General features: G+C 41.2%; 1 protein-coding gene across 1 annotated transcript in view; it reads right to left on the bottom strand.

Annotated features, from left to right (window-relative positions):
- Positions 1 to 6,268: 6,268 nt before the first annotated feature.
- Arsj (arylsulfatase family, member J) overlaps positions 6,269 to 26,446 on the bottom strand; it is a 79,996-nt gene continuing 59,818 nt past the window's right edge. Inside the window, exon 2 of the mRNA NM_001047887.2 lies at positions 6,269 to 8,629. Within this exon, the coding sequence (NP_001041352.1) occupies positions 7,228 to 8,629 (1,402 nt within the window). The 3' untranslated portion in view covers positions 6,269 to 7,227. The remainder of the gene's footprint in view (positions 8,630 to 26,446) is intronic.

Here is a 26,446-nt window from a genome sequence, read left to right as displayed (position 1 = left end):
TAGTCTGGCTAAGGGTTTATCTATCTTGTTGATTTTCTCAAAGAACCAACTTTTGGTTCTGTTGATTCTTACTATGGTCCTTTTTGTTTCTACTTGGTTGATTTCAGCTCTGAGTTTGATTATTTCCTGCCTTCTACTCCTCCTGGGTGTATTTGCTTCTTTTTGCTCTAGAGCTTTTAGGTGTGCTGTCAAGCTGCTGACATATGCTCTTTCCTGTTTCTTTCTGCAGGAACTCAGCGCTATGAGTTTTCCTCTTAGCACAGCTTTCATTGTGTCCCATAAGTTTGGGTATGTTGTACCTTCATTTTCATTAAATTCTAAAAAGTTTTTAATTTCTTTCTTTATTTCTTCCTTGACCAGGTTATCATTGAGTAGAGCATTGTTCAATTTCCAAGTATATGTGGGCATTCTTCCTTGATTGTTATTGAAGACCAGTTTTAGGCCGTGGTGGTCCGATAGCACGCATGGGATTATTTCTATCTTTCTGTACCTGTTGAGGCCCGTTTTTTGACGAATTATATGGTCAATTTTGGAGAAAGTACCATGAGGAGCTGAGAAGAAGGTATATCCTTTTGCTTTAGGATAGAATGTTCTATAAATATCCGTTAAGTCCATTTGACTCATGACTTCTCTTAGTCTGTCTACATCTCTGTTTAATTTCTGTTTCCATGATCTGTCCATTGATGAAAGTGGGGTGTTGAAATCTCCCACTATTATTGTGTGAGGTGCAATGTGTGTTTTGAGCTTTAGTAAGGTTTCTTTTACATATGTAGGTGCCCTTGTATTTGGGGCATAGATATTTAGGATTGAGAGTTCATCTTGGTGGATTTTTCCTTTGATGAATATGAAGTGTCCTTCCTTATCTTTTTGGTGACTTTTAGTTCAAAATTGATTTTATTTGATATTAGAATGGCTACTCCAGCTTGCTTCTTCTGACCATTTGCTTGGAAAGTTGTTTTCCAGCCTTTCACTTTGAGGTAGTGTCTGTCTTTGTCTCTGAGGTGTGTTTCCTGTAGGCAGCAGAATGCAGGGTCCTCGTTGCGTATCCAGTTTGTTAATCTATGTCTTTTTATTGGGGAGTTGAGGCCATTGATGTTGAGAGATATTAAGGAATAGTGATTATTGCTTCCCGTTATATTCATATTTGGATGTGAGGTTATGTTTGTGTGCTTTCATTCTCTTTGTTTTGTTGCCAAGACGATTAGTTTCTTGCTTCTTCTAGGGTATAGCTTGCCTCCTTATGTTGGGATTTACCATTTATTATCCTTTGTAGTGCTGGATTTGTAGAAAGATATTGTGTAAATTTGGTTTTGTCATGGAGTATCTTGGTTTCTCCATCTATGTTAATTGAGAGTTTTGCAGGATACAGTAACCTGGGCTGGCATTTGTGTTCTCTTAGGGTCTGTATGACATCTGTCCAGGATCTTCTGGCCTTCATAGTTTCTGGCGAAAAATCTGGTGTGATTCTGATAGGTCTGCCTTTATATGTTACTTGACCTTTTTCCCTTACTGCTTTTAATATTCTTTCTTTATTTTGTGCGTTTGGTGTTTTGACTATTATGTGACGGGAGGTGTTTCTTTTCTGGTCCAATCTATTTGGAGTTCTGTAGGCTTCTTGTATGCCTATGGGTATCTCTTTTTTTAGGTTAGGGAAGTTTTCTTCTATGATTTTGTTGAAGATATTTACTGGTCCTTTGAGCTGGGAGTCTTCACTCTCTTCTATACCTATTATCCTTAGGTTTGATCTTCTCATTGAGTCCTGGATTTCCTGTATGTTTTGGACCAGTAGCTTTTTCTGTTTTACATTATCTTTGACAGTTGAGTCAATGATTTCTATGGAATCTTCTGCTCCTGAGATTCTCTCTTCCATCTCTTGTATTCTGTTGGTGAAGCTTGTATCTACATCTCCTTGTCTCTTCTTTTGGTTTTCTATATCCAGGGTTGTTTCCATGTGTTCTTTCTTGATTGCTTCTATTTCCATTTTTAATTCCTTCAACTGTTTGATTGTGTTTTCCTGGAATTCTTTCAGGGATTTTTGTGACTCCTCTCTATGGGCTTCTACTTGTTTATTTATGATTTCCTGATATTCTTTCAGGGATTTTTGTGTCTCCTCTCTATGGGCTTCTACTTGTTTATTTATGTTTTCCTGGAATTCTTTCAGGCATTTTTGCGATTCCTCTCTGTAGGCTTCTACTTGTTTATTAATGTTTTCCTGTGTTTCTCTAAGGGAGCTCTTCACGTCTTTCTTGAATTCCTCCAGCATCATGATCAAATATGATTTTGAAACTAGATCTTGCTTTTCTGGTGTGTTTGGACATTCCATGTTTGTTTTGGTGGGAGAATTGGGCTCCGATGATGCCATGTAGTCTTGGTTTCTGTTGCTTGGGTTCCTGCACTTGCCTCTCGCCATCAGATTATCTCTAGTGTTACTTTGTTCTGCTATTTCTGACAGTGGCTAGACTGTCCCTATAAGCCTGTGTATCAGGAGTGCTGTAGACCTGTTTTACTGTTTTTCTTTCAGCCAGTTATGGGGACAGAGTGTTCTGCTTTCGTGCGTGTAGTTTTTCCTCTGTACAGGTCTTCAGCTGTTCCTGTGGGCCTGTGTCTTGAGTTCACCAGGCAGGTCACTTGCAGCATACAAGTTGGTCTTACCTGTGGTCCCAAGGCTCAAGTTCGCTCTCGGGGTGCTGCCCACGGACTCTTTGCGGCGGCAGCAACCAGGAAGACCTGTGCCGCCCCTTCTGGGAGCTTCAGTGCACCAGGGTTCCAGATGACCTTTGGTGTTTTCCTCTGGCATCTGAGATGTAGGTACAGAGAGCAGTCTCTTCTGGTTTCCCAGGCTTGTCTGCCTCTCTGAAGGTTTAGCTCTCCCTCCCACGGGATTTGGGTGCAGAGAACTGTTTATCCGGTCTGTTTCCTTCAGGTTCTGGCGGTGTCTCAGGCAGGGGTCCTGCCGCTCCTGGGCCCTCCCCCACGGGAGCCCAGAGGCCTTATACAGTTTCCTCTTGGGCCAGGGATGTGGGCAGGGGTGGGCAGTGTTGGTGGTCTCTTCTGCTCTGCAGCCTGAGGAGTGCCCACCTGACCAGGCGGTGAAGTCTCTTTCCCACGGGGTCTGGGAGCAGAGAGCTGCTGCGGGCCGGGATCTGCGGGTGTGGGACTTCCGGTAAACACAGGAAGTGCCCGGTCCTAGGGGAATTCTGCCTCTGTGTGTCCCGATTTCACCAGGCAGCTTTCTTGCAGCAGACAAGTTGGTCTTACCTGTGGTCCCGAGGCTCAAGTTTGCTCACGGGGTGCTGCCCACGGGCTCTCTCTCTAGTTCTGTTTTTAAACTATGAAACCCTCATACAAGAAATGAAAAAGAAAATATAAGCAAATGTAGCTGGATAGCAGAGTATGTGATTTCATTTATTCATTCAAATCTATATTGAAAGCACTGTGTTTGGGGTGCGGTTTATGTAGATGAACAGAAAGGCCGGCCTGTGTAAGATAGCATACAATGCCATTAAGAAAGAGCAAGAGGAAACATGGGGTCATGTTGCTGGGAGGGGATGGCGATCAGACATGGCTGTTATGCTTTTGTCTTCTGGGAGAACGGATGCAGCAGGGGCCTTTGGATCCTGCCTGCCGTTGTCGCCATACCCTTGCATATGCCACTGCTATGTCACTTAACAGACATTGAGCCAATGGGTAATTAAACATGCTTCAAATGAGCTCTTCCTCTAATCCTTAGGTCTTTTATACAAATTTTCTGTTCGGCCCTTCACTGACCTTTTCTTTTGCTTGTATTTATTGAGTACTTACTTGACTAGGGAGTACTTGGCTAGAAAGTAATCTGCAGATTGGTAAACCACTGTAAAGAGCTGTTAAATGAATGAGTATCCGGTTGCATTTACCCCTTAAGAGACAAAATAGCTACTGGCTTATCATGTGGGGATTGTTTGCTGGGTTAGGCAGTTTCTTGCAAGGTCACAATTTACATGCTTATGAGTATTACTAATAAGAAAAACCAATCCTGGAGGCAAATTCCTTGGAGAATCAAAGTGTAAAATTCATTGACTATAATTATACAACTTTCAGTGACACAGCTTCCAAGTTAAGATTTCTAATGGAAACTCGATCCAGAAAATCATAATATCCATCAATTTTTAGAAAAGTGAGAAAAGGCATATAAACGAATATGAAATGAGTTTTTGCAGTAGACTAGACAGCTAAGAGCTCTGTGATTTCAGAGACTGTAAGGTTCTTGGTGCCAAGGTGTTTCATTACTGGCTTCTCTGTTTGAAGAAACCATTCTTAATCTCCATTTCCATCCTGTGCAAATAGATACCTCCACAAATTATTTTCTGGCAGAAGCAGTGGGGGGTTTCTCTGGTCTTCCTCAGTAAAGGATCAGAAGTCCAAAATGATGAGGTTTATACTTGAGAGAGCCACAGGCAGCAGATAAATGAGTCCTGAGGGCCTGCCGTAGCCAGAAGGGAACAGGCAACGCGGCACCAAGCTGGAGTAGGTTAGACGGAGCCCTGCCCAGCCTTTCCTTCTGAGGCATCTGGGGGTGCACCGTGATTTGCTGAGAGTACTTGGGAGATAATTTTGTTCATTCTTTCAGTTTCCAAGGAGTGAGACACTGAGACTTTTCTTCCTTAGCCCACCCAGGACCACAAGCAAAGGGCAGGAGGGAGACTTAACTGGGAAAGGAAGCTCTGTGGGAGGGGGCAGGGTGATCAGAATACATTGGTTACCAGTACAAAAATGACAAATAATAAATAAACATATTTTGAAAATAGCAACAGATAATTCCAGAGCCATTTCCTGTCAGGAAACTTTTGGCTTGTATTCAGTATTAAGAATTTACTGTTATTTATAGAGAACCAGTAATCCCATCACAATAGGTAATAGGTACTGGGCTCTAGTGTGGGTTAAAATTAATAATCTTAATTTACTTCTTTCACCTTTCTTTGGCCCCTCTGCCATACTACAAACATGAAGAAGATTGCATGGTAAGATTCTACACTTAAATAACAATTGTACAGTCCGCCAGAATCCTAGTACAATATAATGGACTATAAAGAAGAATTTTTATGATAAAATCAACGGCAAAAAGCTTTGTAGAAATTTTTGTCCTTTGTAATTATAATGCAAAGTTGGCTTTGAAAAGGCATGCATTAAAATGATACTGCTAGTTAATGTTTTAATGTTTTTGTTCCTCTCCTAGGGTCTATATATCCTTGTCTGGCCTGAAAATTGCTATACAGACTGGACAGGTTTTGAACTCAGGGAGATCCACTGGCCTCTGCGTCCCATGTTCCGTGATTAAAGGTGTGCACCTATATGTGTGGATCAACCAAGGATTTTTTTTTAAATCTATTTTTCTTCTAAACTCTGTTTTAGCTTAGCTGTGGTATAACAAAACCTTATGTTATGTTACGTCATAACGCCATTTTACATTCTACCGAAGAAAGGCCTGTATTGATAGTGTTCCCATAAGACAAAACTTCAGGAAATGCTATATAGCAAAATGGAACATCACTCTTTAGAAACAAAGTAGTAAAAGTAAGCATTTTTAAAAACTCATCTTGCCGATTTTAGTATAGTTTCAGAGCTAGTTCACAGATGTGTCCACTGGTTTTCAGAATCATGGGCAGCTGCCTCTGTTTTCCCATATTTGCGCAGTAAATGGTGCAGGCCCCGCCCAACTCTTCCGTCACTTCCTGTCTGATCATTGTTCTTAGCCATAGTTCCTGCTGTCTGTGACTCTTTAAACGTGGCCTCGCGCCTTCTGCATTAAGAGAGAACATACCAAAGAAAGTTCTATGCCAGGACAGTGGCTGCTCCCTAGCCCTGAGAACAGCTCCGTTACAGAAAATCATTCTTCCATCCTCTCATGTTCCATAGTGGGTTTTAAACGAGGCCTCACTTAATCTGTATTTTCCATTTCTGTTTTTCCCGACTCTGTATTATATGTAAGAGTAGGGTCATTGTAAATATTATTTGTCAATAACAGAACACTGTTCTCAATGCAGTAACCACATTGGGAGGGGGGATCTCTTCATTTGCAAAATATTTATTACTGTGCTAGGACACTATCTCTTCTAAGGCCTGTTTGCAAAGATTTTTTTTGCCTGTAGTCAGGCAAGCTGGTACATGTCCATTAGTCACAAGTTCAAGACCAGCCTGGGCAGTTAAAAATACTAACAAGATTTTTATTTGTCAAACTGAATAATATGGCTGTTTTTGGAAGTCTAAAATTTAAATAAGAAAAGTCACACTATTGCCATAAAATAAATCACTTTAATAATTAATATACATAAATAGTTTATGTTGGGAACAATAAAGTCAAATCAACTCTGTATAACAACAAACTTACAAAAGTTTAAAAATATATTCATCTCCTTACATCCAAATAATGGTAAAATATGGTGACTGTAATTTTTATGAATGAGTTTCCTTTTATAGTTTATGAACAACCATAAAATTACAGTAACTTATGGTATTACAGTGCTTAGGAACCATAAAGAATTGAAATAAAATTCTTACGTAGAAACTAAAATAAAATAATTAAAATCACTTGCTTAACTTTTTTGAAAAAATAAATTAGGCACTTTATATTGAAATTTTTGTTTTATCAAAGTGTTTGGGACATAGTTACATTCATTTCTGGCAATGCTCAGACATTGTCTGCCGTTCCTTTAAGCAGGATGAGATGAGGTGCAAGCTGTCCACGGAAGAGAAGCAGGTTTTTCTCAGAGAACAGGCGACAGCAACGTGAAATAAAAGTAGCTTAAAAGCCCAAGTTTCATGTGATACATACACAATTTTTTCATCTAGAAGCACTGTTTTTTTAGGTCTTTGAGGGAACACAATCTCTGACTACATCCAAAGTCATTTTTTAATCGTGTTACCCTGTAATTACTCAAGTCTACCGCGGGTCACAGTCCCTCTCGTGATTCAAGGGATTCAAAGCATTTTGTTTGGTCAACTGACTCATGATTCGTCACGGTTTACACAGACTAGGGATAAATAAGTAGCCGCTTTCTCCTCCTTGTGTGGCCTGCAGAAGCATAGCCTTTGGCACCCAGGAGGGTAGTTTTGTCCACATGGCAGCCAGGTGCCAGAAGTCTCTGGCACGGAGCAATGTGAAAACAAGCCCGAGGCGCTTGGCTGAGGTATGTCTGAGCCAAATTCTCTGAATTACCTAGAAACCAGGCAATATAAGTTTAACCAAAGCATTTAGCCAGTGGTAACTCTTGGGTGGCATTTTGTTGAGGAGCGAGCTGCCCTCTGCTTCCTCGTCCTAGCCTTACTTTTCTTTTGCATTTTCTTAGCCTTGGTTTTGTTTGTCTTCTTTTTCTTGCTTTCCTCTTTATACCACGGACCCCAGACTCCTCCGTTGAGCCTAGGGTTGCTTCTGGGATCCTTCGGGGGGTACCTGACAGGCACCGCTGTCTTGTTGAACTGTGACAGTCTCCGAAGCAACTTCTTCACAATGCCTGGATACCTGCTGGATAGGTCCACCCTCTCATATGGATCAGCTGTGATGTTGAAAAGCCAGATACTCTTGCCAGTTGACAAGGTAATCCTTTCATTGTGCCACCGGTTTGGGCCCAGATTGCTGAAAGCCTGAGGGGGGACCCAGTCACTGTAGCCAGGATTTCCTGTGAGCAGTTTCCAGTGCTGCACCCGGATGGCCGACTGGATCGCGGTGTTCCAGATTCCATAGCCTGCTGCCCAGGAACCATTTTTTGCCTTGGTATAGATGGGGTCAATGTTGTGCAAAATATCCACTCGGGGTGAACGAAGACCTTCGCTTATGGTCTCCCAGATATCGTATCCATCTAGCTGAATGTCTTCATCAATCTGTCCTTCAGCCAGTGAAATCAAGGTCGGGTACCAATCGGTGATGTGCACAAGCTCCTTACACACCGTTCCCTTGTTTTTCAGAAGTGGGCTGTGCACAAAGCCAACTGCCCGGATGCCTCCTTCCCAATATGTTCCTTTGCTGCCTCTGAGAGGCCAGTTACTTCCTCCTGCTGTGGGCTGCCCACCATTATCTGAGGAGTAAATGATAATGCTATTGTTATAGAAACCATACCTCTTTAGAGCCAGGGTCACATTGTGGATCGCTTCATCCAGGCAGGAGAGCATGGCCGCATACCTCCTCCTGTTTATGTTGATAATGGATCTATAGTGTTCAAAGTACCTGCCAGGGGCTTGCAGTGGTGAGTGGACAGCTTGGTAAGCAACGTATAAAAACAGAGGCTTTGTGGGGTCGTGGGAGGCTAAGATTTGCTGCACTCTCTGAGTGTACATCTGTGTTGAGTAGATGCCATTGTCATAGTCCCAAGCGGCATTGTCGTTTTCGTACAAGTCATAGCCACACACCCCAGGACTGTCACATTTGTAGTGTGTGTAATAATCACCACTTCCCAAAAGTGAGCCAAAAAAGGTGTCAAATCCTCTCTTGGTAGGCATGCAGTCTTTTCTGTAAAATCCCAAGTGCCACTTCCCAACCATATGGGTTGAATAGCCGACCTCCTTCAGCTTCTGAGGTAGGGTTGCGTTGTCCAGAGGTAGACAGTTGGGTTGGGTAGGTCTAATGATAGAATGCTGAAGTCCTGTGTGTATCTGATACCTTTGGGGGGAAGAGTAAACATTTGGTCAAGGCAGGATGAAAGGGGCATTCGCTATACAGATGATTCTTAAATAAAGTTTCTGTCAAGATCAACTCAACCCCAAATTAAATATGATCAATTGAGTAGCTCTCTTCTACGTCACAAGTTTTAAGTGGCTTCCCATTTAACAGTTGAAGAGCATTTTCAGTACTTTGGAAACTATCAAAGTCTTTTAAAAATCCTTTTAAAACTCAATTAAAATAGTCTTTTAATTACATGACAGAGTGCTAGTAATATAGAGACGAATGAACTGGATTAGAGTATTATGGATTTCATACTAGCGTCTGAATCATATCCTGAGATCATGTCTCTCAAACTACCACTGGTGTTCTAGAACACAGGCAGAGTTATGAAAATCCCTGGGTAGCTTGTCCTGCAATATGTCACACTTCATCCTCAACGCACTGGATCTCTGAAATGGGATTGTTCTTCTAGTTCCACAGGAAGTAAGAGCACTTCTGTTTGCCTGTGCCTCCCTCCCCCATCCCATTCCTCCTCTCCTGACCCCTCAGTAAACTGATTAGAATGAAGTGTAGCAAATCAGAGTGACCTTTCTACAATGTATTAAAATGACAAGGAAGCGAATTTCCAGCATTTTCCCTAGACGTTTTCCCAAGGGATTATCCCCCCTCTCCCCCCAGAACCCGTTACTATCATAGTAAACATATGGGGTTACTGTGAATCCATTTGCACCTGTTAATTCATGAAAACAGAATTGACTACAGGTCAAATATTATTAAGTATGGTCAAAATAACTTTTAAAATAGAACACAAACACAAAGGCTGTAAAAATTTAGGTCAAAAATGAAGGTATTCTTGAACTCAAATGATTTTCTAGAAAGAAAATTAAGATAGAAAACCCAAACTTGGGCTAGTTTCTTTGTAAGAATTTTATTTCAGTTCTTTAATGTTACTAAGCACTGTGACACCACAAGTTACCGTACCATTATGTTTGTTTATAAAGCATAATAGGAAACTCATTTAGAAAAATGACAGCCATCATTTTTTCACCATTATTTGAATGTAAGAAAATGATTATGTTTTTATGTTTTTGTAAATTTGTTGTTATGCAGCGTTCATTTGACTTTATTTGTTTTCAATATAAACTATTTATATTAATTATTACAGTGATTTATTTTACGACTTGGTAAATGAGTTTAGAGCCTTAGGACCCACATAGGAAAAGTTGGTCATGGTGGCTTATATATGTATCTGAATATTGGTAGGGACAGGCTACTTGGAGCTGCACACACACACACACACACACACACACACACACACACACACACCCCAACACTTCTGTCCCCAGTGGTTGGAGCTGCACACACACACACACACACACACACACACACACACACACACCCCAACACTTCTGTCCCCAGTGATGTCATATGTACTTTGGGTGAATAGGACAATTCATGTTTGAAGGCTTTGCAGGCAGTGTGATTCGAGTGCCTCAGTGTTAGTTACACATGCGCACTGATGAGGTAGTGGGGCCTGTGCTGACCACATCTCACTGTGCCAAGCTGCATTTGCATCTGCCTTTCTCCCCATTCATCATTAGCAGTCAGCATTTCACATCAATCCCAATGGTGGGAACTGAAACCAGAGAAACTCCTAAAGACATTTCACAAGCCTCACTAAGGACCAAATGCAGAGGGTGTCATCACTGTTCTTGACAGTTTTGGTCTAGCTGAGGATCCGTAACAATCACTTGTCACATCACTAGTTTGGCACATGAGAAAAATAGAGAAAGGCCTACCAAGTTAAACCTGGAAAGAATTTAAAGGAGGAAAGTCTATATTTGTAAAATTTTATCATTAATTCACAGGGCTATGTTATCGCTTAAATAATTATCGTACATAGGCCATGCATTGACCTGAATGCGTATTTAATTCCTCAAACGGCTAAAGATTTTAAGCCTTTGTAATTAAGTTGGTTATTTTTTTACCTAGTGGTAGAGACAAAGGAAGTGATGCTTCTGAAAATATAAGAAATGTTTGTGGAGGGGAGAAAGGGAAAAAGAGAAGGAGAGAGGAGAGAGGAGAGATAAAACTGAAGATGGGGAAGATGTTAGCAGATAAATGAGAGTCAGTAGTGAACTAAGAGGTATCTGCTTCATTCAGAAGATGGGGAAGTGTTGGCAGATAAATCGGAGTCCAGAGTCACTAGTCCATTAAGAGGCTTCTGCTTCTCTGAAAACAGAAAGGATCCCACATTGGGAAAATTTGAGCTGATAACATAAAGGCTTGCCAATAGCTCCTAAGGAATGAGAGACTTTTCAGGTAATTTTCTCCATTAGTAGTTTCCAGTTTCAGACTACAGAAAAGAGTTTGGAGCAGAGTGTGGGACCTTGATTAGGTAGGCAGGTGTTGGAATCTGATATATCTGAGTTTGGATTTCCACAGTTATCTATGAGATTGCAGGCAATGATTAACCCTCTGATCTTCAGTTTCCTCATCAGGGAAATGAGGGTAATCATATATGCTGGGATGTTGTGAGTCCTCAAAAGGAGCACAGACTCTAGGGTAGGGGGGAGAGTTAGAAAATGGTAGCTGTCCCCATGACCACCTGAATGTATAGGCTGGTATGTCATGACATATTTTTAGAAAGTTTTAGAGTTCGTTGATTTTCTGTCATATATATAATTACACTTAATCCTCAGTACTGTCAGGAGAACTCACATCCTGTGTGTTCATTTCATGGCTGGGACAGCAGGGAGGCAGAGGGTTATAGTATTTTTATGAACTGCCTCAGTTGCCCATCAGGCTGTGACACTGAGTTTGGAATAGCATGGCTATGTCTGTTACTCATTTAGTTTTTTGTTTTAATTTAATTTTTTTATTTACTTTTATTTTTCTTTTTTTTCAGGTTTTTTTTTTTATTAACTTGAGTATTTCTTATATACATTTCGAGTGTTATTCCCTTTCCCGGTTTCCGGGCAAACATTCCCCTCCCCCCTCCCCTTCCTTATAGGCGTTCCCCACCCCACCCTCCCCCCATTGCTGCCCTCCCCCCAACAGTCTAGTTCACTGGGGGTTCAGTCTTAGCAGGACCTAGGGCTTCCCCTTCCACTGGTGCTCTTACTAGGCTATTCATTGCTACCTATGGGGTCAGAGTGCAAGGTCAGTCCATGTATAGTCTTTAGATAGTGGCTTAGTCCCTGGAAGCTCTGGTTGCTTGACATTGTTGTATATATGGGGTCTTGAGCCCCTTCAAGCTCTTCCAGTTCTTTCTCTGATTCCTTCAACGGGGGTCTTATTCTCAGTTCAGTGGTTTGCTGCTGGCATTCGCCTCTGTATTTGCTGTATTCTGGCTGTGTCTCTCAGGAGCGATCTACATCCGGCTCCTGTCGGCCTGCACTTCTTTGCTTCATCCATCTTGTCTAATTGGGTGGCTGTATATGTATGGGCAACATGTGGGGCAGGCTCTGAATGGGTGTTCCTTCAGTCTCTGTTTTAATCTTTGCCTCTCCCTTCCCTGACAAGGGTATTCTTGTTCCCCTTTTAAAGAAGGAGTGAAGCATTCACATTTTGATCATCCGTCTTGAGTTTCATTTGTTCTAGGCATCTAGGGTAATTCAAGCATTTGGGCTAATAGCCACTTATCAATGAGTGCATACCATGTGTGTCTTTCTGTGATTGGGTTAGCTCACTCAGGATGATATTGTCCAGTTCCAACCATTTGCCTACGAATTTCATAAAGTCATTGTTTTTGATAGCTGAGTAGTATTCCATTGTGTAGATGTACCACATTTTCTGTATCCATTCCTCTGTTGAAGGGCATCTGGGTTCTTTCCAGCTTCTGGCTATTATAAATAAGGCTGCAATGAACATAGTGGAGCACGTGTCTTTTTTATATGTTGGGGCAACTTTTGGGTATATGCCCAAGAGAGGTATAGCTGGATCCTCAGGCAGTTCAATGTCCAATTTTCTGAGGAACCTCCAGACTGTTTTCCAGAATGGTTGTATCAGTCTGCAAACCCACCAACAATGGAGGAGTGTTCCTCTTTTTCCACATCCTCGCCAGCATCTGCTGTCACCTGAGTTTTTGATCTTAGCCATTCTCACTGGTGTGAGGTGAAATCTCAGGGTTGTTTTGATTTGCATTTCCCTTATGACTAAAGATGTTGAACATTTCTTTAGGTGTTTGTCTGCCATTCGGCATTCCTCAGCTGTGAATTCTTTGTTTAGCTCTGAGCCCCATTTTTTAATAGGGTTATTTGTCTCCCTGCAGTCTAACTTCTTGAGTTCTTTGTATATTTTGGATATAAGGCCTCTATCTGTTGTAGGATTGGTAAAGATCTTTTCCCAATCTGTTGGTTGCCGTTTTGTCCTGTGAAACATAGCCTTGGCTGTCCTGGACCTGTTTTATAGACCAGGTTGGCCCTGAACTCACAAAGATTCTCCTGCCTCTGCTTCTGGCTCTGTCTTCTGAGTACTGGGATTAAAGACATGTGCCACCACGCCAGGGGCACTCGTTTAGTTTTTTAAACTATTAGTTACTATGACTGCTTTCAGAAACATGCAGGGCAGTCAAAAGTGAATGGTTAGCAAACCAGATAGTGTGACTTATACTGATCACAAACATATTTGAGATTTTTAGCAGAACCCATTGGGCAAATGCAAAAAGAAAGTCTTGCCATGTTAGCACCCCACACCCCCATCTCCACCCTCATGCACAACTCCTTCACTTCCTAAAGCTTTGGTATTTCCTAGTCCTAATCAAGATATAGCTAACAGTGGAGGTGACTTAAAGGTACAACTTCTCTTGCCTTAAGATCAGGTAGAGATGGAGGCAGTGTCTGCCAATCATAAGGAAATCGAGCATGCTGCTTCTCTTTGCTCCTTCTCCCACCAAGAACGTTGGTAGATTGTTTTAATTCAGGCAAGAGAAGGACAAAAGCAGAGATGAGTTTGCCTGAATATTTGGGGTGAGCATAGCTTTCACTTGACAGAAGACAAAGCAGATAACTTCAAAATATACCACCAAATCCTGACTGAACAAAAGGTAGCTTCTTTCTTCTTTGATCTCAACTCATTGAAGGAAGAGTCTAAAGGACCCCTATTAATCAAGAGATCAAAGTTAATGTGATTAGTAATGAGACAAACTGGAACTGCGTGGAATGCTACTGATCTAAAGAGGAAGCTTTAGGAAGGAAAAAACATATTCTCTACAGCATTCCAACCAAAGATATGGAGCCTGAACTTATTACAAGATCATGTTGTGCTAAGAAGGGTCTCAAAGAAAGGGGTGTTTCCAGTTTGAAAGGAATTAAGGGGAAATGATGATCAAACGTGTGATCCTAAACTACAGTGGGCGTGACTGGAGAACTGAAAGAACTAAAGTGAACTAATTGAGAAGAGCTGTGTTGATTTCCTAATTTGATGGATGCCTGAGTCTAACCAAGAAGAAAACAAATGCAATAAGGGGGATGGTGTGTTGTGGGATAACAGTATGAGGGGGTGGTGAATCCTCACACTAGAAATTAACTCCAAGAAATTTAAGGTTTCTGGGTATGCCTGCAATTTTTTTACGAATATGAGATGGGCTCAAGTTGAGTAAAACTAGACAAAAAGTAATTATAAGTGAAAAGTAATTCAGTTACAACTTCAATTAGTTTAATGTCTACAAATGGAAACTATAAAGGAAGATTCAATGAGGGAAAGGCTGGGAGAACACCAACATATGGGCAAGGAAAGCTGATGTTAATGGCCTTTGGGAAAAGCATATGGAAACCCACTATGCTAAAAACTTCCTAATTTATATACATATATTAAAACAATTTAAATGGAGTCATTGTATAATGAGGAAGACAATACCCCAATTAGACATCTTGTTCTCCCATGTAAAATTTCCAGTAGGTTTTACATCTAATTGAATCATTGGTCAAAGGGTTCCATGGGCTGCCCAAGTATCACAGACCATTGTCAAGGCTAATGGCTGCTCTCTATAACCTAATGCTAAGGTCCTGGTGCTGAATGTAACACTTATGTTTTCAACCATAGAGAAGTCCAGCTTGTGTCTAATGGCAGTGTTACCCCTCCTGGCAAGTGGTCATAGTGCCGAAGAGATTCTATGTTATGGGAAGAGAAATGTGATCATCACTGTCACTGAGCTACAAATCCTGTGACCTACAATAGGGACCAACCTGCAAGAGACACTGGTACAATAGTGGCACAAATTGTGTGAGAATAGCCAGACACTTTTTGACTACATTTAAGGTCCATTCTGTGACCTAGAATGCACGCCTGACGGCTAAAGTGGCCAAGAACCTCAAACTAGATAGGTCAGAAACCTAGGGGGAAACCCAATACTACTATTATTTTGCTAAAAAAGAAAACATAGCAATAAAAATGACCATTAATGACATTGCTGTACCCATAGATCAGTGACTTTTTCAGCCTTCATCAGAGAAGTTTCTTTATTTAGTAGATGGTGTTTGTATATGTATGATGCGTGTTAAAATTCATTTTGTGCTATTAAAAATAAAATAATACTCCTGAAATATAGTTGACTTCTTCGGTCTGGCTACTTTGGGAAGAAAATGCGTGAACCTGGCACCGATGTCAACTCTGGTAAGAGCAATAGCCATCATTCTCATTTTCTTTCCAATTGAAAAGAAACATGCTAAGTGGCCCTTTCAGCTTCGCAGACAAACATAGGAAGAAGCTTATAATCTTTAAAAAATATACTAATTTGTTTCACTAGGTATTAGATATTATAATTAAAAAATAATTCAATTTGCCCAAGAATGTAGGATCAGATTATGGTTTAAACTAATTATCTGTTTAACAAACCTTTATAAACAGGATATAGAGTGAATCCTAGTAGTTCTGTGAAGATTGTAAAGTCCAGAAGCAGAAAATAAGCCATTAGTTCAGTGCAAATTGATTTCAACAGGAGGGAAACAGATATAGGAGATCGTGGCTCATAAATCAAGTAACAGATATTAGTATGCCTAAAATAATATGACATACTGTGAAAGGTATTTATGTATCACTTGCTTTAAGAAGACTCTGCTCTCTTGCAGAATAATTCTATTTATAGGCCTTAATTTCATCTTTTAGCTAATAGTACCCTGGAGGTTGGTGTAGCTGGATATGAGTGTCAGAAGAGAAGGACTAATTTTTCACTTAACAGTCATTTTTCTACTATCGTCCAAACACAATGCTTACTTTGGGACCATAAAAACAATTAAAATGGTCTCTGCTCTCAAAATACTCAGTCTAGTGAATAAGACCAAAAAGCAATTAGAGAACCCTCTGATTAGCAGCAAACACCCCGGCACACTTCCATTAAGTGCTTAAGGGCAGGATCAAAAGACTGCTCATCTGGGGCCATGTTTAGAAATTTAGTACAATCATAGGAGTATCTTGGAGATGCTGATCAAAGAAATTGAAAGAACAAAGAATAAAGCACACTGTCAGGGGAGCTAGACTCTGAAATGGTTCATTTAAGAGGAAGCACCAACCAGGTGGGGGCTGAAGGAGAGAGGAGGAATGTTCCAGGGACTGGAGCAGAATATTCAAACTTCAACCTAGGGAGGCGTGGCTCTTCACTTATGAATCACTTCGAACGCTGTGCTGTCTGGTTTTGTGTGCCAAATTGACATAAGCTGGAGTTATCACAGAGAACAGAGACTCCCTTGAGGAAAACGCCTCTATGGGATCCAGCTTTAAGGCCTTTTCTCAACTAGTGATCAAGGTGGGAGGGCCCAGTCCATTGTGGGTGGTGCCATCCCTGGGCTGGTGGGCTTGGGTTCTATAAGAGAGCAGGCTGAGGAAGCCAGGGGGAGCAAGCCAGTAAGCAGCATCCCTCCATGGCCTCTGCATCAGCTCCTGTCTTCAAGTTCCTGACCTGCTTGAGTTCCTGTTCTGACTTCCTTTGGTGATGAACAGCAATGTGGAAGTGTAAGCTGAATAAACCCTTTCCTCCCCAACTTGCTTCTTGATCATGATTTGTGCAGGAATAGGAACCCTGATTAAGACAAACATGAAAGATTCACACATGTCTTCCTGGGACATAACTTGATGGAGGCAGGAAGCTGCCAAATGACACAAGCTTGTGTTACAGTGTGGAGCAAACTAAGTATTTCATCTAGGTCACAGGTTGGCACAGGAGTGCTGTTCAAAATAATGCATAATAAGACGATTGTATTAGAAAACTCATTCAGATGGTAGTGAGGACAGATTAGTGAAACAAGACACACTTGGGACTATTTACCTAGTCAAGAGATAAACAGTGTCAGCAAAAACTAAGATTAGCACAGTGAAATTGAGCTATGGGAACATTTGTGTTTATAATAGACACTCGATAGGGCTACAGACTGTGGGTGGGGAACAAGGAAGACAGAATGTTCAAAGTGGGCTCATCTTGTCCGGGTGTGAGGGGGTTTCTTACACTGAGTTATGCATCCCGGGAAGAGACATTGGAGTGAAAGGGAGGACAGCGAGTCCAGATAGGTGTTGCTAAAATGTACAGTGAACTAGGGGAGATTCAAAGCTTACAGGCAGCAGTCAAATTACAGACAGGATAGAGCCGAAGAGCCAAAGTGGGAGCCCAGAAAATGCCCCATTTTGGATTAAAGCAAGGAGTGCTAGCAAAAGGCTGAGATGAAGCAGCCAATGGAACTAGAGCAAGGGAGAACTTTTAAGAGTTAGACCCGGAAAGCATCAACAAGGTGCAATACAAAAATATTGTAATAGAAGTCGGAAGAAAACACAAAAGGGGGAAGAGATAGTGTTTTGTGAGTGGAGACACAGATGGGAGTTGGAATGTGCAGATTGTTGAACATGGAGGTGGGGCTGTAAGAGCTGATGGGGAAAAATGCTGACAATGTATCGCCAAGAGAAAGAACACGGTTGAAGCAGAATGACTGTTGTATTATAAAATGTTTATGACAAACATGTTTAGGTTCCATGAGGGTAGGGTCTTTGTTCACCACTATATCTATGTCACCTAAAACTGTATGGGATCCATATATCATACATATTTCCTAGAAAGTTGTTAAATGAATGAATAGTGTAGCATATTCCCAAGGAGAGAAAAACAAGTGAGACTGTATGTGAAACTATTACAGATGATTATTTCTATGCTAATAATTGTAGAAGACACTTTTACTTTCAGTTCTATAAACTGATACAATTATATGTAACTGAAACTTAGATGATTGCATTAAAATTAGTCTTTTCTACTCCGTGTACATAATAATTCTCATTGAGGCTACAAATTGTGTGTGCGTGTGTATGTGTATTAAAGGTCCCCTGAGAGGCTCTGCCAGAGCCAAACCAATACAGATGGAGATGTACACCACCAAACACTGGACTGAGGGTGGGGATCTCCATAGGGAAGTTAGGGCAAGGACTGTAGGAGCTGAAGGGGTTTGCAACCTCATAGGAAGAACAACAATACCAACCAACTAGACCCCCCAATGCTCCCACAGACTAAACCACCAAAAAGTACATGGGATAGCTATGGCTCTAGATGGATATGTAGCAGTGAATTGCCTTATCTGGCATCACTGGGAGGGGAACCCCTTGGTCCTGTGGAGGCTTGATGACCCAGGATAGGGGAACTCTAGGCCGCTGAGGCAGGAGTGGGTGGGCATGTTGTGGAGCACCCTCATAGAGCCAGGGGTTAGGTAGGAGGGTATCATGGGCTTGAGGAGGGGAAACTGGAAAGGGGGATAACATTTAAAATGTAAATAAATAAGATGACCAATAAAAAATAAATAAATCAAAGTTAAGAAAAAGAATTCATTCATATCATCGATGCTGTCTTTCCTAGTAGGAGCATTGACTCTGAAGACCTTTAGAATAAAGGGGTGAGCGCAATAGACTGAACTGTTCTCTCAAAGTCAGAGAACATTTATCCTTTCACTGAACAACTGGATTCAGATCATCTGGCAAGCAACATCCGAATTCCTGACTGTGTCTAATCTTTCTTGGTCATCAAATCCTCCCGTTTGTCCTTGCAATTGCTCAGCTGATCCCCAGTTGACTAACATTTATGGCATCGTATATTAATCCACACTAAATGCAGTTTTCCTTGTGGAAAAGGCTACAAAGCATGTGGCTCCTCTTTGCAAATAGTTTCCATCGAGAGGAAGATTCGTCACTAGCACAGAGTCTTTTCTCTCACATTCTTTTATTCTTTGGGGGGGGGGAGGAGTTGATATTAATTATTTAATATGATACTTTATCTCTTCAGAGTCATTCCGTGGAACCTGGGTTGGCCTCCGATACTTTCTTCCAAGTGCTAGAATTCCAGGCTACTTCATAGTAAGAAGCTCTGTAGACTTAATGCGGAATGACTAAGATTTCATGTGGAATTTACAAACTACCACATGTCTATCAAAAAGAATTCCGCTGCATGAGATTGGTGGATTCTTTCTTTGATAACCTATTTTCAGGAGAAATTTTGAGGAGCAGCTTTGTGGGCACATTTAATATTCTCGATTAGACACGTTTCGCAGACACAAGTATCACCTGAGATACTCTGTCTATAATTCCGAGTACTTACAGTTTTCCTCTGTTTCAATATGACCAGAGATTACTATGAAATTAGTGTAAAGTGTTCATGTTCAGTCTCTCTATACCAAATAGAAAATAATATTAAATGTTAAACCATTAGTAATGATCAGGCTATGTTACAGAAAATATCCTTAAAAAGTGTCTTTGTAACAGTAATTAGGAGATCACTGTAAAATATAGTCCCTGGAAAAATTAAAATTCTTTCAATTAATTCAAAAGTATTCCCTCTCTCCTTCATATGCATCAATCTACAGAGATGAGCTTTTTTCCTACAGATATAATTGCCATATTTAAGAAATGTAACATTTCTTTGTAGTTATGCCTTCTTTTTTGTGTAGTGCACGTACTTGCTTACGTGTGTGTATATGTGTGTGTGTATATGTGTGTTGTATGTATGTGTGTGTATACATGTGTGTATGTGTGTTTATGTGTGTTGTATGTATGTGTGTATATGTGTGTATATGTGTGTTGTATGTATGTGTGTGTATACATGTGTGTATGTGTGTATATGTGTGTTGTGTGTATACATGTGTGTATATGTGTGTTGTACGTATGTGTGTATACATGTGTGTATGTGTGTATATGTGTGTTGTATGTATGTGTGTATACATGTGTGTATGTGTGTATATGTGTGTTGTATGTATGTGTGTATACATGTGTGTATGTGTGTATATGTGTGTTGTATGTATGTGTGTATACATGTGTGTATGTGTGTATATGTGTGTTGTATGTATGTGTGTATATGTGTGTTGTATGTATGTGTGTATACATGTGTATGTATGTGTGTATATGTGTGTTGTATGTATGTGTGTGTATACATGTGTGTATGTGTGTATATGTGTGTTGTATGTATGTGTGTGTATACATGTGTGTGTATGTGTGTGTATATGTGTGTTGTATGTATGTGTGTATATGTGTGTTATATGTATGTGTGTATACCTGTGTGTGTATGTGTGTATATGTGTGTTGTATGTATGTGTGTGTATACATGTGTGTATGTGTGTGTATATGTGTGTTGTATGTATGTGTGTATATGTGTGTTGTATGTATGTGTGTATACATGTGTGTGTATGTGTGTGTATATGTGTTGTATGTATGTGTGTATACATGTGTGTGTATGTGTGTGTATATGTGTGTTGTATGTATATGTCTGTATACATGTGTGTGTATGTGTATATATGTGTGTTGTATGTATGTGTGTGTATACATGTGTGTGTGTGTGTGTGCGCGCGCGTGTGCGCGCCCATATGCATTCATGTGGGGGGGGGGCCAGAGGTGGAATCTGGGTGTTTTCCTCCACTGCTCTCCCTTCACCTTACGTTTTGAGACCGAGTCTGCCTAATCCAGCCACTCAGGCACTATAGTTGTGGTTAGAGGTGAGCTCCCATGCCTGGCTAGTAAGGGTTTAAATGTGGGTCCTGACAATTCCAATTCAGGTTTTCATGCTTGAGCAGCAAGTACTTTTCCAAATGAGCCTTCTACCCAAACCCAGAAGTCATATAATTTTGAAAAATAAAAAGAAAGTTATGAATAGCTTCAAATTTATGTTCATTGAGCGATTCCGTAGCTATTAACCCAAGAAAAATTTCCATTCATGTACAGAATATTTCCTTTTAGCTGTGGTTAGGAAGTACCTGTCAAGCAACTGAATGTCTTTGCTCCCGTTAGACTGTTAGACTTATTAGATTGATAATGTGAAATTCGGATCTCATTTCAAACTTGCATGGAGGACATTGGCGTCTCTGCTCTAAGGCATATAAAAAGAACTGAAACTCAAGATGGCAGTTCCCAGAAAAAAAAGAAACAAAGTGTAAATTTAATTTAATAGAAACTTCACTTCTCAAGCCCTTAACCTTCTGGGTACCGTAGTTCTGGTGATGGTGTTGGTGAAGAGAGGAAATACTGTGATGTAACATGTATCTAGAGCAGGGGACATTTTTATGACTTACAGGGAGCTGAGCAAATAACACAATTGTTTATTCCCATCCCAGCTGTTTTTCTTCACTTTCAAAGGATGTTTATAATTCTGGTATGAAGCAGTTTCAGCTCATAATGAATTAAGCAAAATTCATAATAATTGCTATAACTAGAGCTGATGGCTGGGATGGTTGACATAAGTATGCTGGAATAAAATTTATCCATCAATTAACAAGTATTAGGTTTCTTTAAAATCTGAAGTTATGGCTTTAATGTGCCTGTGATTTTTACCCTTTTATTAGTGTATCTTGTAAATTCTAACAATGATAATAGTTGACTCTGTTAAATGCAAACACTGAGACACTTTTTGTTTTTTATTTGTAAAATAAATATTATTATTGTAAAATAATAAAATAATATTAAATTATAATTATTTCATTTTACTCTTTCTTTTCTTCCCTCAAACCCCTCCCACTACCTGCTACTTGATTCCTGTCAAATTATGGACAGGATTTGACATTTAAAATCATTTAAAAATGATTTAAAAAAATCATTTTTGTTTTACACACGTACACACACACATACACACACACACATACACACACACACATGCACCACACACACCACACCACACCACACCCACACCCACACCACACCCACACCCACACCACACCACACCCACACCACACATTACACACACTACACACACACACCACACCACACACCACACACACACACCACACACACATCACACACACCACACACACACCACACACCACACACCACACACTACACACACACACCACACACACACCACACACTCACCACACCACACACACACCATACCACACACCACACACTACACATACACACACACACACACACACACACACACACACACACACACACCCCTTTCTCATTCAGTGTACCCTTACTTGTCTCTATATGACTTCGGGGCTCATCAACTGGTATTGGATTACCAAATAGGGCTTTCAGTCCTGTGAAAAACTATATCTATAGCACTGGACCATATTTTAATAGTTTAGGATTTGTTATTAACATGACAATATTATGGATCAATTCATAGAAACAAATAAAAACATGGAATTAATACACAACGAAGTATTAAACTTTTTTAGTAGCTTCAAATGCCACTAGAAAATTAGCATGGCCAAATTTGTTTGTTACCATAATATTTATCATAAATTATTTTCCTTACCCTACCCATTACAAAAGCATAGCTGTTACTACTTTGATTTTGTACAGCAATTTTTCTTTTCATTTAGCTTTCTCCTTTATGTAGAAAATTACTCAAAATATTTGTTGTGTTCACTTCTTAAGGTTTTCAGTATATGAGATATTTTCTAGTGGCAAGAACCACTTTTACAATCTGAAAGAAAAGTGTATATACCCAGATGGTCTCTGATAGATACGTCTCCTGCCTTAAGCACCCCGGGAGCGAGAAACTCCCCACCTGGCTTCCTCTAGCCACCTCTTATTTCTCTTGCAGCAGGGAAAATAGACTTCTATTGTTATCACAAAATACAAAACCATTTTCTCCGTGAGCCTATAGAGATCCTATATTTTCCTCAGGAATGACGTCCTCAATTCCTAGTGAAGTGACCAGGAATCCTTGCACAGAGGGATTACTGCAGTCGGGTCGGAGTCCAGAGCCTCTGTAGGTGAGGATGCCCACTAGAGGGCTCCACGTTTTATCACTCCCATACTCTCTTGAGACTCGTTTCTGGGAAATGTCTCTCTGGTATTCATACCTGGATCTCAGAGGATCACCACCACCCATTTCCTGGGTGCCGAGTTGGAAAGAGAGTATATTTGTTAGAAACCAGGATTTTGGGGTGATTGGTAGGTACCCGAACCGTGCTTCGCTTTTGGGTATTCTGATGACAGCATTAGAGGCATCTTCCAGCGTGGAACAGCCAGCCAACATGGGGATAGTGTGAGAAGCCTCAGATAGGTTGGTGGAGAGCGTAAAGCCAGTGTGGGCTACACAGTGAGCCTCAGTGAAAAACGTTAGGGAAAAAAGAAAAAGGAAGGAGGGGGAGGGGGCTTAGGGAAGATAAAAGTAGTCCAGAAGAGTCAAAACATACAGGCTCAAATCTTGTTCTCAGGTAAGCTGAAACTCTGGTTAATCGAGCTACCCTGAGCCTTAGCATCCCCTTTGTAAAGGAGACGCAAACAACACCCAAGCTCCACAAGGCTTTGTTTCTTTTTTCCTTTTTAGTGAGGTATAAGTTTAAATAAAACAGAAGGTATAATGTACATGGTATACAATTAGGTAACATACACTCTGTTCTGTCTTATTTCCTCCCCATCCGTCATCCCTTCAATCTCCCTTCTTCCCTGTTCGTTGAATGCAAATAGAGAATCTCAAACCAGATTGAGGTAGAGCCTGGAGTTGGCACCTAGGGCTGCTTTAAGGGCAGTAGGATGGATGGCGTTGTCTTCCCTTTCCCTGGGGTTTCGAATGTGTAAGCATCTGTACTCTTATCCTCCTTTTGCTGGACTAATTATGTTAGTCCCTTCAGATGTCTGTGAAGGAATGCAAAGAGATCTTCCCCATGTGAATATGGAACATGGTTCTTGCTAATGGCTCAGATTTATTTTCACACACACACACACACACACACACACACACACACACACACACACACACCCCAAAGGAGACAATTTGCAAAAAAAAAAGAAAGAAAGAGGGGGGCTAGGCATTTGAACTTATAGGAATATTTATGATATGTCGTTATAGTTACCAATAAACAAAAGCCCACTCAGTTGTTAGACTTTCTAGTGTTAATTTAACATGTACATTTTGATACATTCCAAAATTGAGGTAAATTTGTTCCTAAAACTTCTCTTCGGAGTGTTTAATATGATGTTTAGTGTATGTATGAGGGACGTCTAGTTTTAGAGCAGAACATAGGATTCAGCTGAGATCAAGGACCCAACTGCAAACAGAGCTGATGGGACTGAGAACCTCTAGCAATGAGCAGAAATCTCCCGAGACGACTGGACGGACAGACGTTGCAACCAACTTTAAACAGATCCAAGAGAACCAAGTTCCAGGTAACACCTTGGTTACGCTTCTTCTCAGTGCACACGAAGGGGACTAAGAGTTCTTAACAATGAATTAGACATTCCATGCCTTAACGTGAGTGAAGTATCTGTGTTAACTATAATGTACTGATCCAGTGATAATTATTCACACTGTTCAATTAAACAGAGGAGTCCTGGTTTGTAGGCAGAGCGCACTGCCTTGGCTCAGGCCTGATACCTGGCTCTTTGCCTTTCCCTTTATTTTATTTTTTTTTAAATTTTATTTTTCTTGGATATTTTATGTATTTACATTTCAAATGTTATCCCCTGTCCCCCTCCCCCCATACCTCTTTCCCCTCACCCTGCTTCTATGAGGATGTTCCCCTTCCCACCTACCCATTCCAACCTCATTGCCCTAGCATTCCTCTACATTGGGGAAACAAGCCTTCAAAGGATCAAGGGCTTTTCCTTCCATTGATACTGGACAATGCCATCCTCTGCTACATATGTGGCTGGAGCCATGGGCCCTCCAATGTGTACTCTTTGGTTGAGGGTTCAGTTCCTGGGAGCTCTGGTGGAGTCTGGTTGGCTGATATTGTTGTTTTTCTTATGGGGTTGCAAAGCCCCTCAGCTCCTTCAGTCTTTTCTTTAACTGCTCTATTGGGGTTCCCTTGTTCAGTCCAATGGTTAGCTGAACCATCTCATATGTATCAGTAGGGCTTTGTCAGAGCCTATCAGAAGACACCCATATCTGGCTCCTGTCAGTAAGCACTTCTTGGCATCAGCAATAGTGACTGGGTTTGGTAGCTACATATAGGATGGTAGAGCAGTCTCTTGATGACCTTTCTTTCCACTTGATGACCCTACTCCACTCTTTGTCCCTGTATTTCCTCCCATGAGTATTTTGTTCTCCCTTCTAAGAAGGACTGAAGTATCCACATTCTGGTCTTCCTTCTTCTTGAGCTTCATATCCCTTTATAAACATCCTGATTGCAGCTCCCTCCCTCATTTTCTCCCAGTCCCACCTCACAAATCCATACCCCATTACTTCCTCCTCTTTTCCTCAGAGAAGGGGAAGGCCCCCTTGGGTACTACTCACCCTGGACTAAACCTTTATGTAGAGATAGAAAAATTAAAACTGCTGTTCAATGATCACAGTGATTATCTGGATCTAATTACAAAGTAGCTTCCATGAACATGAAAGCTTTCACAGAAAAATCTTGTTTGCCTGGTCTTCACTATCATAAAATCTTCTCTAGAAAACATTTGGTGGCTGTTAGATATGGATGAGATCGCTTAATCAATATAACACTCTGAGTAAGTGAAACACCATCCAGAATTGCTTTGTACTCTCCCAAGTTTGCAGAAAAACATCCGAGTAACTATTGCTGAAAAGCTAAAGGACTTATCACCATCAGAAAAAAATTAAAATTAACAAATGTGGAAGGAGCCTTGGATAAGAGGATTCCGGGGGCCTTTTGGTTCCAATGTGCTAATAAAAGAAGTTTTCACCAGCAATTGAAAGCTGAAAGCTGAACTGAATTTTTCTAAAATAAAAACTTTTCATACAAAGAGAAATCACGGGCTGGGGAGATGAAATATTTCAGTGGATAAATGGACACACTGCTTGCTTGCTGTCAAGTGTGGGGACATGAGCTTGGATCTCCAGAATCCAGGTAATGTTGGATGTGCTGCCATGCAGTTGCGATCCCAGCATTTCTACTGTAATGTAGAAGACAGAAACTGGAGACTTGGCACCCAAATCCCGGGGGAGGGAGAGCTAAACCTTCAGAGAGGCAGACACGCCTGGGAAACCAGAAGAGACTGCACTCTGCGCACATCCAGACGCCAGAGGAAAACACCAAACACCATCTGGAACCCTGGTGCACGGAGGCTCCCGGAAAGAGCGGCACAGATCTTCCCGGTTGCTGCCGCCGAGGAGAGGACTTAGGCAGTACCCCACGAGCAAACTTGAGCCTCGGAACCACAGGTAGGACCAACTTTTCCGCTGCAAGAAACCTGCCTGGTGAACTCAGGACACACAGAGGCAGAATTCCTCTAGGAACGGGCACCTCCTGTGTTTACCGGGAGTCCCACACCCACGGATCCCGGCCCGCAGCAGCTCTCTGCTCCCAAACCCCGTGGGAGAGAGACCTCACCGCCTGGTCAGGTGGGCACTCCTGACGCTGCAGAGCGGAGGAGACCACCAACACTGCCCACACCTGCCCACATCCCTGGCCAAAGAGGAAACTGTATAAGGCCTCTGGGTTCCCG

The sequence above is a fragment of the Rattus norvegicus genome, chromosome 2 (assembly GCF_036323735.1).
Source record: "Rattus norvegicus strain BN/NHsdMcwi chromosome 2, GRCr8, whole genome shotgun sequence".
Classification (NCBI taxonomy): Eukaryota; Metazoa; Chordata; class Mammalia; order Rodentia; family Muridae; genus Rattus; species Rattus norvegicus.
Note: the sequence above shows the minus strand (reverse complement) of the source record. Positions and strands in the feature narration are given on the sequence as shown.